Source organism: Arabidopsis lyrata (assembly GCF_000004255.2).
Source record: "Arabidopsis lyrata subsp. lyrata unplaced genomic scaffold ARALYscaffold_7, whole genome shotgun sequence".
NCBI classification, from domain to species: domain Eukaryota; kingdom Viridiplantae; phylum Streptophyta; class Magnoliopsida; order Brassicales; family Brassicaceae; genus Arabidopsis; species Arabidopsis lyrata.
Genome location: NW_003302549.1, coordinates 12488988 through 12505332, shown reverse-complemented (window position 1 = coordinate 12505332; position 16345 = coordinate 12488988). Strand labels below are relative to the sequence as shown.

General features: G+C 34.5%; 1 protein-coding gene and 3 long non-coding RNA genes across 4 annotated transcripts; 3 read left to right on the top strand and 1 right to left on the bottom strand.

Annotated features, from left to right (window-relative positions):
* Window positions 1-384: 384 nt before the first annotated feature.
* On the top strand, window positions 385-2017 carry LOC9304240. The gene is made up of 3 exons (XR_002330223.1): window positions 385-833; window positions 922-1674; window positions 1759-2017. It is a non-coding gene; the product is annotated as an uncharacterized LOC9304240 (long non-coding RNA).
* Window positions 2018-2798: 781 nt separating this feature from the next.
* Window positions 2799-3971, bottom strand: LOC110226787. Its single transcript, XR_002330704.1, has 2 exons — window positions 3378-3971; window positions 2799-3030 (listed from the first exon to the last, which is right to left on the bottom strand). It is a non-coding gene; the product is annotated as an uncharacterized LOC110226787 (long non-coding RNA).
* Window positions 3972-5517: 1546 nt separating this feature from the next.
* LOC110226773 lies at window positions 5518-6321 on the top strand. The gene is made up of 2 exons (XR_002330693.1): window positions 5518-5848; window positions 5931-6321. It is a non-coding gene; the product is annotated as an uncharacterized LOC110226773 (long non-coding RNA).
* A 4364-nt stretch (window positions 6322-10685) lies between these two features.
* LOC9306262 lies at window positions 10686-11385 on the top strand. Its single transcript, XM_002870145.2, has one exon. The coding sequence runs from the start codon at window positions 10776-10778 to the stop codon at window positions 11007-11009; it is 234 nt and encodes a 77-aa protein (XP_002870191.1). The 5' UTR covers window positions 10686-10775; the 3' UTR covers window positions 11010-11385.
* Window positions 11386-16345: the final 4960 nt, after the last annotated feature.

Below are 16345 nucleotides of genomic sequence, written 5' to 3'. Positions count from 1 at the left end.
TTGTATTTGCGTGTGAACACTCGTCTTCTTTTAGTTTATTCTATTTAATATAAAGTTTAAGTTTTGATATTTTCCTTAGGAAAATTATGATACGTGTAATTATCACAAACATGGAATCAAATTTTGTTAATCATTCCGTCAAAGGTCATGGACGGTCTGCCTGATCCTTTCCTTATTTTTTTTCTCTCATATCTAGTAAATGCAGGTTAAACAAATCCTTTCATTTCCGTAAATTAGAATAGAGTATATTATAATTCAGTTTAAACAAAAAAAAAGATTACTTATATTATACAGACCACATGACATATTTATATACATATAGCTCGCATCAAATTGATGTAAAAGAAAAACTTATCATCAAATTCAAGGAATAAGTTGCAATATAGTACGTTTTCCAAAGATAATTGGAAAAGCAGTACGTGTACTATTTACAACTCAGAAATACACCCTGCTTTTACTGTTACACTAATAGAAGATAAAGTGTGTAATGGCAAGAAAAACCTTATCAAAAACTCATATTTACAATGTTGCCATTCTTAATCCAAAAAAAAAAAGATGTCTCTTTTCTCTCTCTCCCAGCATCTGATTCCATCATTCTTCTTCTTCGAGCAATCTCTTCTCCACCAACAACAACAACCCAACTAAACTTTTTCTTCTCTCCCTCAGATTCGCCACCTCCAATTCTCTATCATCAATCACGTCTTTAAAGTAGATCGATTGGAGATTTGAACAAGAGAGAGATGAAAGTTGTAGAGATGGAACAAAATTGCAGAGATGGAGCGGAGAGAGAGATGGAATCTAGGGTTCCAATAGAAACCATCGAAGAAGACGAAGTGAGTTAAAATCTCTTTATGGGTTTCTGAAAATTTCGTTATTTGAATCGATTTTGGAATTTTTCAACTTCTGGGTTTTCTCCTACAGGAGTTCGATTGGGAAGCAGCAGTCAAAGAAATCGACTTGGCTTGTCTTAAAACCTCCAATGCTTCTTCTTCTTCCCATTTCACTCCTTTGGCTCATCCTCCAATTACATGAAATAGCACTAAGCCTCATGCGAGAAGACAATCTACTCTCGATAAATTCATCAGAAGAACCGAGCATAAACCGGAGAATCAAGTTGTTTCCGAGTCGAATTTTGATGAATTTGAATGTGGTGGTGGTAACGATAAGAGTCCTTTAGTTGGGATTGATCCTGAGGCAGCTAAAACTTGGATTTATCCAGGTTTGGGAGATTGTAACTTTTGATAAATCTTTGTAAGTTGGGAGTAGACTCGGTAGTGAACTGTTTCTGATCTAACTGTTAGAGAAGATGTTGTTGGTTACATATTTGGCAAATGGTTTGGCTCTTGCTCTTGTTAGTTGTTTCGTTAAGAAGATAAGTTTGATTATGTTATTCACATGATGTGTGTTGTTTGATTTCTCTAACTTAGGGATGGTTCAGAGCCGAATCTTCTTGTTGTAGCGATTGGTTCTCATATCGATGCTATTCCATATTCCGGAAAGTATGATGGCGTTGTCGGTGTTGTAGAAAGTGAAGTTTAAGATTGTGTTTCTTGATGATTTTTGTTGGGCTTTCTTTGTTTTCTTAAGGTTGGGGGTTAAACCGAAGAGATCTCTGGAGATAATCTTGTTTACATCTGAAGAACCAACCCGATTTGGGATCAGTTGTTTAGGAAGGTACCCTTGTTTTGATTTTTATGAACTGAGAAACGATTGTTTCTTTGTTTCTTTTTGTCTTACTTGTAAATTTTCTTGATACAGCTGCTTGCTTGCTGGAAGCAAAGAACTTACAGAAGTACTAAAGACTACAATTTTTGATGGCCAAAATGTGTCCTTTATAGAAGCAGCTAGATCAACTGGATACGCAGAAGATAAAGATGACGACTTATCGAGTGTGTTCTTGAAGAAAGGAAGTTACTGTTTTGTGTGCCTTTTCTAGTTCTGATTTCATTCATTGTGATTGGAAGATTTTAAAGAACCAGTACACAACACACATAATATCCTACCAATTCAGATTTCATATCTTGTGATGTACAGATACCATTTCGTACAGCCAGGTTTCTATACAGATAGTATTCTGTTCATGCTGTACAGATAGCATTCTGTACATATCTTATGCTGTACAGATGCCAGCAAGAGGTTATCTGTACATCACTTAGACACACAGAAAACAATATTTTTTTTTAAATTGGTAGTGTTGGATTTCTTATATATTTGTTTAGTTTATTTATGAGGGTTTCGGTTAGGGTTAGGTTAAAGTGATAAGCGTAACGTACCAGCATTCTGTACAGATAGCATTCGGTTAGCGTTATGCTGTACAGATAGCATTCCGTACAGCATGGTGGCTGTACAGATAGCATTTCGTACAGTTAATCTGTACAGCATGGTGGCTGTACAGATAGCATTCGGTTAGCGTTATGTTGTACAGATAGCATTCCGTACAGCATGGTGGCTGTACAGATAGCATTTTGTACAGCTAATATGTACAGCATACTATATGTACAGACTGCGATTTTGGTAAACTTATGGAAATCATAATTGATATATAACATTTTGTGGATAACTAAATATGTTAATAAATTATAAGTTCGTTGCAAACTACCAGACCCAGTACACAACACACATAATATCCTACCAATTCAGACTACATAAATATTACACAACTTATATATAAGTCTTTAAACAAACAACTAGAACTCGTTTTCACCTTCAACAAAAGCAGCATAAGTGTCCATGCTTTAGAAATGTGTTTCCAAATGCAAAACCTAGGCATATAAAATTATGGAATTGGAAATTGAATGAGGAAGGGATAATTCTCCGTAAGCAAAGGTCTACGACAAAGAAATTTAAAAAAATTATGGAGAACTCCAATTCTGATTATACGGTCCATATTTGTGTAGATGTGTAAAGTTTGGTTAGCAATTAATATTAATGTGAATAAGATCGAATGATTAAGATGCCCCAATGTCGTTGCCTAATCCTACGGTCTGATTCTTCCTCTTCTTCTTTACAGATTACTTGCCAAAGCTGAACCTAGTAGTTAATAACAACAAAACAAAATAGTTCTTTTAAGACTCATCAACAGACCCAAATCAATTTTATCACACACAACAAAACCTCATCACCCCAAACATCACTCAAAATCATATGCATATAGAACAAATGAATCCAAAGAACAACGACTAAATCATCATCTTAACATATCACTCAAAATCATAGGCATATAAAGAAGATCATTTTAATTTCTCAAGAGCTGGGAAATCTGAAATTTCAATTTCACACCAAAGACATTCAAACACAATCAACAGAGCTAATCGAATCGAAACTTAATTTCTACCAAATTCAATCGCTCAAACTAAAATAAATCCCCAAATATTTACCTTCAGCGGCGGTAACAGCGGAGGAGACGACGAGTTTCAGAGTCGAAGTGAAAACAAATGGCTTTCAAAGTTTTCTTCAAATCCGGCCAAATAAATTCGCTGGTAACACGGCGAGACCTCGGCGGTGAAATGAAATCAGAGAAAGAGAGAGAGCTATGAGAGCCAGGGGAGAGAGAGAAAGCGAATCCAAGCCGTTGATCTCCTCTGGTACGATGTTTCCCATCAACGGCTTCTCCAACGGTCCAACGATTTCTAGCTTTTCCTCCTCCATTCTCTGATTTCCTCCAATTAGCCGATGTAACGGAATCGATAAATAAAGATGCAAATTTTCCAGACTTTGTTATGGATTTTGTGTTGCTTCGGATTCAAATTAAGAGGAGAAATCGAGGGATTAATTGAAAATTTTAGGGATTACTGAGAAGAAACGAAAAGAGACGGAAGGAGACGGAGGAGGAGGAGGCTGGGTTTGTGTTTGTGTTCCTGTCTTGTTCGTATCGGTGAAGAAAGCCATTAATGGTGGTGGTCTTTGTTTTGTCTTTAGATTGGAGATTGGAGATTTGAACAAGAGAGAGAGATGAAAGTTGCAGTGATGGAGCGGAGAGAGAGATGAGAATTACAGAGATGGAGTTGCAAGATAGAGAGATGGGTGGAGAGAGACGAAAGGGCATTTTCGTCACTGCACAAATCCTCTTTTTACTCTATTAGAGGAGAGTATCTATTAGAGTAACAGTGCAAACACACTTTTACTCATTATAAATAGTAACTGTACTACTTTTATAATTAAGTGTCAGAAACGTACTATATTCCCAACTCACCCCAAATTCAATATCTGAACTCAGTTGTAAAGACCATCGCTCTATAATTAATAATTTGATTTCATATTGTTCCCATTAAATAATTACATCATTTCTGTATGAATTCACGCGTAGACCTGAAGAAAAAGGGAAAAAAAAAAAAAAACTATTTGCCATGTCTTTATTTTTATCTGAAACCTAATTAAGTCTATCATATTTGTGTTTAAAGCAATTTTTGGATATCATATCCCTGTCTACACTGTTCAACAATATTATTTTTTTTTTTGTCTATGTCATATTGTTAAACTAGACATAATAAAATCATAAGTATTACCAGTAAAAAGACATGAATTCAAGTATTACAATAAAAGTTACAGAAATTATATTGGAAAATATCGATTTCTAATACGTGATCATAAGAAAATTTTACTAATCAATGATAAAATTTTGCTGTCTGTTTTTTTTTTAATGTCAAGAACCTGTAACGTATTGAAATTCATCTAAATGATCAGACACTACAAGAAAAACTGTCCAAAGCCACAAAATAGTCACAAAAAGTTTGTAGCTAGTTTATTTTAGCCACAAATCAGACACAAAACTATGTCGTGGCCAGTTCGTAGCCATGTTGTGGCTAAACCGTAGCTAGTTAGCCACAAAAAAAAATTGTGGCTAAATTGTAGCTATTAATGCCACGAATTACATTCGTGGCTAAGTCGTGGCTTGATAGCTACGGATAATCCACAAATTTGTAGTGGCTATTTCATTTTTTTTTTTATTAAGATAGCCACAAATTTACCACAGATTTATCCATGGCTATACGAAACTCTAAACCCAAAGACAAGCCCTAAAACCCTAAACTCACCAAAAATAAATTAATTACTATGGTGTATAGTAATGTACCCTAAAACTAAGATGTAATAATTATGAAAAATCTTATTTTCAAAACGTAACCATAACCTTAAATCTTAACTCTAAACCCTATACCACAAACCTGACCTAACTCCAAACTCTAAACTTTAAACCTTAAATTTTTAATCATAGAAATTAAATCATAAACCATAAAATGAAATTATAAACATTATATATATGCATAAAAATAATATTTAAAATTATTTACATAGGTACTTTACATAAAATACTTCTAGAAATTATTTCCTTTTAAATTTAAATCTCTAAACCAACAATTCTATTATTACATATATTCAAAATTAAAATTCCAATTCCAAATTACTAAAACTTAAGTTTGAAACCTTGTATTATAAAGTCAAAACCTTTAACTTAATAATACACATACTTAAAAAATAAATCAAAACTGTAAAACCAAAGTTTACCAAAACAAAGAAGTGAAGGCTTCTTATTGGGTAATCTATAGGGACAAGGATTAGACTTTGTCTTATTATCTACCATTGATTAGATTAAATCCAACGGATGAAATCTTTTCTTTCTTTTCTCTTTTGTTGGTCAAAAGTTCTCCTCTTTTTTTCTCTTTCTCTTTCTCCTTCTCCTTCTCCTTCTCCTTCTCCTTCGTTCACTTCATTAGATCCCAGCAGCGACAAGCGAGACCATTGCAGCAAGCGACGAATAAGATTTTCTAGTGTGTTTTTGGAGAAGCTGAGAACTCACTTCAAAAACATCAAAGAGAAGTATCAAACAAACATTATGATTACAAGATCTACGGTAAGATGTTATTCAAAGATTTTTGTTTTCCTACAATCTAACTCGTAGATAAGTAAACTAACCTATTGCTTCTTCTTCTTAGGCCGTATGGGCAGTATTTAAGGCTGGATCTGGGCTGAGCTTCTGTTTCAGGGCGGCGGAAGTCTTAGGAGAAGGTTAGATGAAAAGCCACTGTAGCTATCTAAAGTCTAGATCCGTGGGGGAAATCGTCTGGCCGTTCGGTGAGTAGTGCCGCTAGTGGAGTGCCGGTTCTTCCCTTCCACAGGTTGATGCCGACGTCGAGGCTTGTCGGCGAACAGATTCTGGTTGCGGCGGCGAGGACCTCCTTTGTTGTGATTAGGGTTTTTTTTTTGTTGATTTTAGCTTCCGGTTGAACCGGCATGTTGTTACCGGTTCAATTCTGTAACTCTTAACCAATTAATACAAATATTCATTTTTACTTAATTAAAAATAATTTGTTTTTTTTTGTTTTTTTTTTTTTTAGTAGCCACGGAAAACCACCATATAAATTAGCTACAAATCTATATAGATACAAATTTTGTGTGTGGTTATTCGTGGCAATCCATAGTTATTAGACACAACAAAGTTTCTGGCATTTTGTGGCTATAATAGACACAAATTTGATTGTGGTAAGTTAGTGGCTATATGCCACAAAGTTTATCGTGACTAATTTGTGGCTACGAGTCCACGAATAGCAACGAAGAAAAATAGCTACAACGCTATAGACACAAGTTTTTTTTGTGGCTTTCCGAAGCTATAATCAAAATAGCCACGGAATTTGGGGCATAGATACAAAAAAGTTGTAGCTATAGACAGTTTTTTTTGTAGTGAGAAGGCAACCATAATATCACAAACCACTAAAAGTAAGAAATTTTGTTGTCTAAATATTTTCTTTCCACCTTTTGTTTTATGATTACTTGCACGTGGAATTAAAAAAAAAATTAGGGTTTTCCAAGAATTTAATGTTGTTTAGTAATGAATCTTGCCGCCTTTAATTTGTCTATTTTAAAAAGTTTACAAAGATTTCAAATATCTCAAATTATAAAATAGTTTTGGATGCTTTTTTTTGTTAAAGCATAGATTTATGGGAAATATTAGAAAGTAACCTTTGACCGAAAAGTTATTAAGAAAATAGTCATAGATCTATTTTTTGTTAGAAAGTAATTATGGTCTCACACTTTAGAGTGAGTGAATTGACAAAATTAACTTTTTTTGTTTTGGAGTTGAATAGAAGGAGAGAAAGATTCGGTGTCAAAGACGGAAATAAAGATAATTTTCGTGAAATTTTAGAAAATAGCATGTAATATTTAAATTTAACATGATATATTAAACCGAATAACCTGTTATTTACAAAAACATACTGTTGTTTTTTTAAAAAGACATGTTTTTGAAACAAATGAACTGAATAGCGTGTAACATATAAAAATAACGTGTTATATTGAAGTAAATAGCATGTTATACTGAAAAAAAATGTTGTTTAGAAAAACAATGTATTTTTAACATTAAAATCATGCTTTTGAAAGAAATCATATGTGATCCTAATAAATAACGTGTAATATGAAAAAATAATATGTTGAAGAGAGAGATTTTATGCTATCACGTGTAATTCGAGAATGTAGCATGTTACAAAAGATAATGACAGACAGTTTAAAACAAAAACATGACGACGGAGATTCCAAAAAAAATTGAAATTTGACGAAATAAAGAGAAAGATCTTCTACAAATTGAGGAAGAGATAACCCATCAATATGGAAAGCGTTTGGTAACCTAGATTTATCGAAAGAGAGAAAGAATGGTGGCATAATATGTGTCGGATGATGGTTGTGGATGCAACAATGGAGGTAGAGAAGGAGAGAGAAATCAAAAAGTAAAAAAAATGAGAAAACAAAGGTTTTTGGGTAATTTCATCTACCCTTCTGACAAATCAATGTGTCTCATGGCTAGTTACTTAATTCTTTTTGAATCCATGGCTAGTTACTATAAATTCCCTAGATTTATTTGGATTCGGGACGTAGAGTGATACCAAGTTTAACACAAAAGTTATATTATACTGTACCAAGTTGAAATTATATGACCCTAGATAAATTCTATAAAATTACGGGATTTTTCCAAAAATTTATTGTTGTTTAATAGTGCATCTTTCTGCCTTTATCTGTTAGAAAATGTTTACATAGATTCAAATATCTCAAATTAAATAATAGTTTTTGATTCTGGACGAAGATTGATATCTTGTTAGATATTACATTATGAAGATGTAGTTGCTGTCTGATGAAGTTGTTGAATGAGTCAAGAAGTAATACATGATTTTGTCTGATGGAGTTGCTGAATGATTCAAGAAGTAATTCAAGATGCGACTGTTTTTGTGTGAGTGTCGGTTTCTAGAAGGTTTGAGAAGATATGTTTGGAGCGTGTTTAGATGATGAATCACAAAAGAAAAAGGAGTTAAAGAGATTTGGAAGACTTGATGAAAGTGGAGTTCAATGAAGAAAAGGAAAAGTGTAAAAGGAAATTTACTTTTTCTTATGGAAATTGGAAACTTTCTCGTATGGTGATTAGGAAATCGTTTTGACTATATAAGGAGGAGCTAAGAACGTCTTGGAGAGGCAAGAGAGCTGAAACATAAAGAAGAAATCTTTGAGAGCTTTCTGTGAAATTGTGTGCAGCTTAGTTTTGCGGATTTGTGCTTGTGTGATCAAGTGGTTTAGTTTTGAAGTCTAGGCTCAAGGGGAGTTTAGCTCAGGGTTAGGTTATACTGATTAAATCTAGACTCAGAGGGAGTTTAGTTAAGGGTAGAGATTATCCTTAAGGTTTCACGTTATAGAAGAGAGCGGTAAATCAAAAGGGTTGTGTTTGTTTTACGCGTTTGCGAATTGGTTGTAATTTGCTTTCTTGTTCTAGTGAAATCGAAATTTGGACTTGGTACAGGGGAGTAGGAAAAACCGAACCTCGTTAACAAATTTCTTGTCTCGTTTACTTTCCGCAATTTATCTTACCTCATCCGCACTTACACATTATATAGCAAGTTCTTCAACCAAAAATATGATATTATACCAAGTTTTGAAACTTCTTTTCATAGAGAGACTGGTTTCTTTTTATTATTTTCTGACATGCATTATTTTTTCCACAAACCCGCCGTCCACGGAATTGTTGATATGATTTATATGTAGTAAATAGATTCCGGGAGTCTACATGGCAAGTTTTGTGTCATTTCGTTTACAGTGTATGCTATTCGATTATCAATCTATTGCTTTAGTTTTCTTCTTTTTTATTTTCGGTGTATAGCTTCCAAAGTCGTATCTTTTTCTTTAAGCTTCCTCATCTTTTATTGTTTATATATAAGGATGAAACATAATCGGTTTTAATTAATGATCAATATGATTGTGATTTAGGGATTATTTGCAGCGTTTGGTGGGTTAGGTTTCAAAATACTCCATTAGTTTGATCATCTGCTTTAGGTGAAACATCAAATACTCTGGCTTTTTTTGCAATAGAACTAGGTGATCAACAAAGACGAAAATAAATTTATTATCCTTAATTCAGAATTCTATATTTGGCTTGATGAAGTTACCTTTTGTATCTCAAATTTAGTATCATTTGTAAATATTCATTGTTATCAATGAAATATTCATACACATATTTCACTAGCAGAATCTGATTACTCCTTGCCTAATTTTGCATATCCTGATTTTTATTTTTTGATACACATATTTATTGTTATCAATGAAATATTCATACAATATGTATTAGAAATTTTAGACTTTGATAACAATAAGTAAACCAAATATCTTTTGGTAAAATTGGTAGACAACAAAATGCTATGTTCTCTTACAAAAACTGGGAAATGAATACCATTATGATAACCATTAGAAATTAAAAAAAATGGGCATCCTTGGATATATGTTATATTCTTAGAGCCAAAGACTGAAAGAAGTCTATGAAAATCAGATAAGAGGAATATATAATTGTAGAGTTGAATGATACCAATTAGCCTACTTTTTCTCTTTTTCTCCCAGTGTTGCTTTAACCTTCCGAAAGCAGGATTCCATATCCCTTCTCTCCCAAGATTTGAAGATTTTTTTTTCTTAGTCATGTACATTACCACATAAATATACATACTTCCATTATACGTTTCATACATATATGATATATTTAGATTTTTATCCCCTATAAAGAATATCATGTTAAAAGTCTATGAAAATATTGCTACCAGAGTTTCAACTTGCATATTTGAAAGATTGGTTGTTTTGTCGTAGAAGAGTTTTCTTGGTTCTATTTGTTTAGGCTTATTAAAAAAATAAAGATCATGTTCTTCCCAACTTATATATATGACCAAATGTTCAGCCGAATCCATAAAAGCCTTGGTTTATATATGTATTGGGCGTTAAGCACAGGCTTGATACACTCACAGCTGGTTTCACTAACGTTAGTGCAAAGGACTGGGCTCTAAAAAATCCTATCTTTAATTACCTGCCACATGATCTGTCAAAACCACACGGACCAAGCTAGCATATTGCAATATTCCTAATAAAACCACAAATCTAACCAAATATCTAACACCCTAGTCATAATAACACACACACAAACACACAAAACTAACAAAATATGGCAGATTTCATGTTGTTTTTACTTAATTTTAAGTTTAATCTCTAACAAGTTTGTCTATATATTGATTAGATTTTCAATATTCTCCATCAATACGATAATAGATACAGAATGCATCAAATACATTCAAAGAAAAGAACTAAAGTAGAATTTTATGAAAATCGTATTATTAATATAATGTTAATAATGTCCTGCCCTTATGACAATTGCACCCTCAGTCTCTGTCTATATAAAAGCCACTAACTCTGTTCTCTTTCCTAACAACCCAAAATAGCAAACTCAATACATTCTTAACATCACTCCTTCACTCACTCTTTCTACTACCATGAGACTTTCTCGAAAGGACCGGCATGTGATGATTGCAGAAGATGAGTCAAAAAAGCTCAACAGAAACACTTCCATGTCAAATCCTAATCTTCCTTATCCTTATAACCTCAACCTCTCTTCTTTCTATACCCATAATAGTTTTTACATCTACCACGGTCCACAAGTTCGTACGGTCAAAGAGTCCATAAGATCTTCCACCAATGCAACTTTTTTGGTCTATCAATCCGACTAGCTAGTTCAATCCATGTAAAACAGCCGGTTTTTTTGTCAATCAATCTCGAAAAAAAAGAAAAAAAAATTGTTTCGCATCTCCTGCCCAAACGGTTTAACCAAACGAAGGCAATAAGCCTTAACGTTCCAGTTATGCTGATTTTCGTAGTCAAGGGATGAAGTATGGCCAAAGATGTGTGGCTCTTTTGCAGTTTTTGTTTATTTAGATATGGTGTGAGTGTATGCAGACCGGTTCAAACTTTACTCTCTTAAGAGTTTTGTTGTAAATTTGTAATAATGCTACAACTTGAATTTGTGTCTGTTTGTAGCATGTAAAGAGTACATATATGTAACCTTATCTTTATGTATGTCAATATGGATGTTTTTATATCAGTTAATCTCCGATTTAATTAAGAACCTAACAAAAAGTACGTACAGAAAATTTAAAGGCAAAATTCTAATCACAAAAGTCATAAACTACTTGTATATAAAGATTTCACAAAACAACTATTTACCAGGGTATATAGTATAACACTTCAACTTAACCACCGTTAGTGGCCGCTTATATTCTGTTAAAATGTGTGATGTGACATTTAAATATTTTTTATTGATAAAACAATTTTTAATTAGTACATAAATTTAAACTGTAATTATTGATTCAAATATAAGAATACAAAATTTTCCTGCATAGGTTATTTTTTCTTCTTTCCCCAACATTTATTAGTTGAAATTGAATCAGAGTGAACCGGGTGATCATCCTAACCACTAGTTGTAGTGGCTGTTTGTTATGACTCTGAAGAAGGAGCATTTTATCAATTCTGCTTCAATATATAAAAGATGATTAGAGGTTAAACTAATGTTATTTCATGTACATAATAAGATTTATATCTACAATTGTTAACAACTGAACAATTCTAATATTGATGAGATGGTTAAAAATACATGTAGAGTATGAGATATAGATACAATAAGGGCAGTTAACATATCTCCAATCAATCACACTAACATTTGCATGATTCCGAAAATCACAGAACCGGTAACGCTTTCGGATTACCGGCCTATTGCCCTTTGCAATGTATTGTACAAAATCATTTCCAAATGTCTAGTGAACCGGTTAAAAAGCCATCTTAATAGTATAGTTTCTGATTCCCAAGCGGCTTTCATCCCCGAAAGGTTAATAACTGACAATGTCTTAATCGCTCATGAGATGATGCATTCTTTAAATACCCGGAAACGTGTCTCACAATCATATATGGCGGTCAAAACTGATGTTAGCAAAGCATACGACAGAGTAGAATGGAATTTTCTTGAGACCACAATGCGTTTATTTGGTTTCTCAGATACGTGGATAGGTTGGATAATGTCTACAGTTCGAACAGTACACTACTCAGTTTTGATTAATGGCTCGCCGTTTGGAGAAGTAATTCCAGAACGTGGAATCCGACAAGGAGACCCGCTATCTCCGTATCTTTTTATCTTATGTGCGGATATCATGAATCATTTGATAAAGTCCAAAGTAGAATCTGGCGATCTGCGAGGCATCAGAATAGGCAATGGAGTCCCCTCCATTACTCATTTACAATTCGCGGATGACTCTTTGTTTTTCTGTCAAGCAAATAATCGAAACTGTCAAGCTTTGCGTGACGTTTTTGAAGTGTATGAGTATTACTCAGGACAGAAAATAAATGTTTCCAAGTCAATGATTACTTTTGGCTCAAGAGTACGAGGGCAGGTGCAAGAACGTCTTAAAAGGATTTTGAGAATCCCCAATCAAGGTGGGGGAGGTAAGTATTTAGGCCTTCCCGAACAATTTGGAAGAAAGAAAAAGGACATGTTTAACTACATTATTGAACGAGTAAGACAGAGAACTACCAATTGGAGTGCTAAGTTTCTTTCCCCAGCCGGTAAAGAAATTTTACTTAAATCGGTAGCTCTCGCTATGCCCGTCTATTCAATGTCCTGCTTCAAACTGCCTTTAGGAGTTATATCGGAGATAGATTCAGTTTTGATGCGGTTTTGGTGGGAGAAAAGTGCTCAATCGAAAGGGATACCTTGGATAGCTTGGAAACGATTGCAATTTTCAAAGAAGGAAGGTGGTTTAGGATTTAAAGATCTAGCTAAGTTCAATGATGCTCTTTTGGCTAAACAAGCTTGGCGTATCATTAGACATCCAAACTCTTTGCTAGCCCGTGTTCTTAAAGCCCGATATTTCCGAGACAAATCATTTTTAGATGCAACTACTCAGAACTATCAATCTTATGGCTGGTCTTCGATCCTAGCCGGACTTTCTTTAATCAAAAAAGGTGCTCGTTTCTTGATAGGTGATGGCACTTCTATTCGTGTGGGAAGAGATAATGTCTTACCAGATCATCCACCAAGACCACTTCACACTTCCGCCCTTTCTTTGGACGATAACATCAGTGATTTTATCACAACGTCAGGTTCATCCCGTTTTTGAGACCGAGAAAAGATACAATCCAACATTATCAATGAGGACCAAGAGTCCATTCTTCAAATTCACATTCCTCGTTTGACAACACAAGATCGTTTGGTATGGCATTACCATAAGTCAGGTGAGTATACGGTTCGAACCGGCTACTGGTTTGCCACTCATGATCCTTCTAGTGACGCATCACCCATTGATGTACCACCGGGCTCGATACTTTTGAAGAACAGAATTTGGAAATTATCAATATTACCAAAACTCAAACATTTTCTTTGGCGCATTATTTCACGAGTACTACCTACTACGGATCGTTTAATTTCGCGGGGTGTTTCTGTTGATCGTTTATGTCAATGATGCAAAGTTACAGACGAGAGCATTACTCATACTCTGTTTTTGTGTCCGGCCTCCAACTTGATTTGGCGACTCTCAGGGGTTCCTGCTTCCACTATTTCCTCTTTCTCTACTGATTGTGAAACAAACCTTTTGACTTTGTTGAATCTTCAAAATATTCAAGGGCTATCAAAACAAATAACATTGCTTCCTTGGTGGGTACTTTGGCACATTTTGAAGTCTCGGAACAATCTTATTTTTAACAATATTCGAGAAAATCATTCAAAGGCGGCACTTCAAGCTCAAGCGGACACAAAAGAGTGGCTTCGAGCTACGGCAATTGATCAAAATGATGTTTTTACTTTACAAGAGGATTCTGGATCACGTTGGACTCGTCCTCCATCTCCTTTTGTCAAATGCAATTATGATGCAAGTTTCAACCCTCACACTCATCAGGTCACTGGGGGCTGGGTTATTCGAGATACCGAAGGCAAAGCTTTGTCTTGGGGTTCTGCGAGATTACGAACTGTTAGATCACCACTAGAAGCTGAAGGCGAGGCGCTTCTTTTTGCTTTACAACAATCGTGGAGCAGAGGTTTTTCAAGGATTTATTTCGAAGGAGACTGTGAAGTTTTAATCAACATCATCAATGGCTTCTCCACAGATATAAACGTTGATGGTCTCTGTCAAGACATCTTCTTTTGGGCAACAAAGTTTCGAGAGATTCGTTTTATTTATGCTAAACGTGTTTGTAATGAAGTAGCTCATCTTTTGGCTAAGAAAGGTTGTATAAATAGAATTTTCTTTTCTGGTTGTGTAACACCACCATCTTGGTTGGGAGAACTCTTGTACTTTGAACGTATTCATTCAATATAAAGTTCTTTTGCTGAAAAAAAAAAAAACATATCTCCAATATCTTTCTAATAAATCACATGCACAATATGCTTTTACAAGCTCCCTTGAAATGGAGCACTGGAGGGGATGACAATTTTGAATGATAAGGCGTAGAACCAATTAAGCTTGAAGAATCCACTTGGCTAGATCGTCAGATGATATGACGTGAGAGACTTGCATTGTGCCACCTTGAAGTTGCTCTTGAATAAAATGAAAAGGCAATATGTTTCCAACTATACACAAACACAAGATTAGCTGAGAGATAATTGACACCATGAAATTGTCATAAACAATAATGGGAGTAGCGAGAGGAATCACTATAAACGATATATTTTGCCTCAGTGAAGGAGTGAGCAGTCCTTTTTTGCTTCTTGGAGGACTTAAATATTGGATACTTTCCAAGGTCAACAATTAATGTATGCACCAACGGAGGCTGTCACTAAACATCCGAGTATCGATAAAGTGAGGGAAGAATCAACAGAGTGTATGAGGCCATGATTAAAGGTGTCAGCAAGGAACCAAAACACACGTTTTGATAGCCTCCCAATGTGAATTTGTTGGTTAATTCATAAATTCGGAGGGTTTAGTTTATTCACCATAAAAGCAAGATCTAATAGTGGAATAGCAAAATACTGAAGATTCTCAATTGCAGCTCGATATTCTGTTGTGTCATCGAGGACCAAACCAATGTGAATAGTCAGATGCTTTGTAGTTTGTACCGAGATGGGTCTCAGGTCGGCATGGTATTAATCAGCTAGGTCTGAGCTAAGAGATCCATGAGGTACTTATTTCGTGTTAGGTAAAGACTAGCAGAGGTGCAAGTGAACTCTATTCCAAGAAAGTATAAGAAATCACCAAAATCCTACATAGAGAAGATAGAGTATGTGCTTGTAGTAAGCTTAAATCTTACGAGAGACTATGATAGAGTACATGCATTGTATTATAACCATTTCAACACTAACGCTGCACTAGATGTAAAACAGTTTTTTTTTCGAATAAATTTTACATTTTATTCAAAAAAAAGAAAAAGATAGAGTATGTGCTTGTAATAACAATGTCGTCAAAATATATCATGAAGAATGAGGTGCTTCTCATTATACCAACAAAAAGTCAGCAAGGAGCTTACCTGAGTCCATGATTGGCTAAATGGAAGAAAAAAAAAGTTACATTGGCGATATATGTAGAATCTTGTCATGACACTTCCATGAGAATACAATGGGGTAGGTTTGGTGATGCCTTCAAGGCTTCAACGGTGAGAGATTACTCATCATCGATTAAAAAAAATAAAAATTCATGAGCCTTAAGAAGGGTTTAACTTCTATCTTTCCCGTGAGATAGTTTGTGGAGTTGGGCTTGGAGATATTATTCCAAATGTTGATCGAGATCAAGGATGTCTTCGAGCCACTAATATTAAATATAGCGACAAGTTCGGTGGCATACATAATGCTTAAATTTTAAACATAGATGCGTTCACAAGTTAAGCTACTTAAGAGTTCACAAGTTAGGGTAGTCCAAAAGTTGGGTGGCATACATAATGCTTGTGATTTCTTTTTTCTTTTTACTTCGCAAATGCTATATAAGGAATAACGATATGATTTTAGTGGACTGTACTTGCAGAAAATGCCGTTTATATTTTGTAAGAAAAAAAAAATGTCACCGTTAAATAGAAAATTTTCTGTATATAGTTT

What these genes read in the sequence shown, in the direction of transcription:
- LOC9306262 (XM_002870145.2), top strand. Translation starts at nt 10,776, where the DNA reads ATGAGACTTTCTCGAAAGGACCGGCATGTGATGATTGCAGAAGATGAG.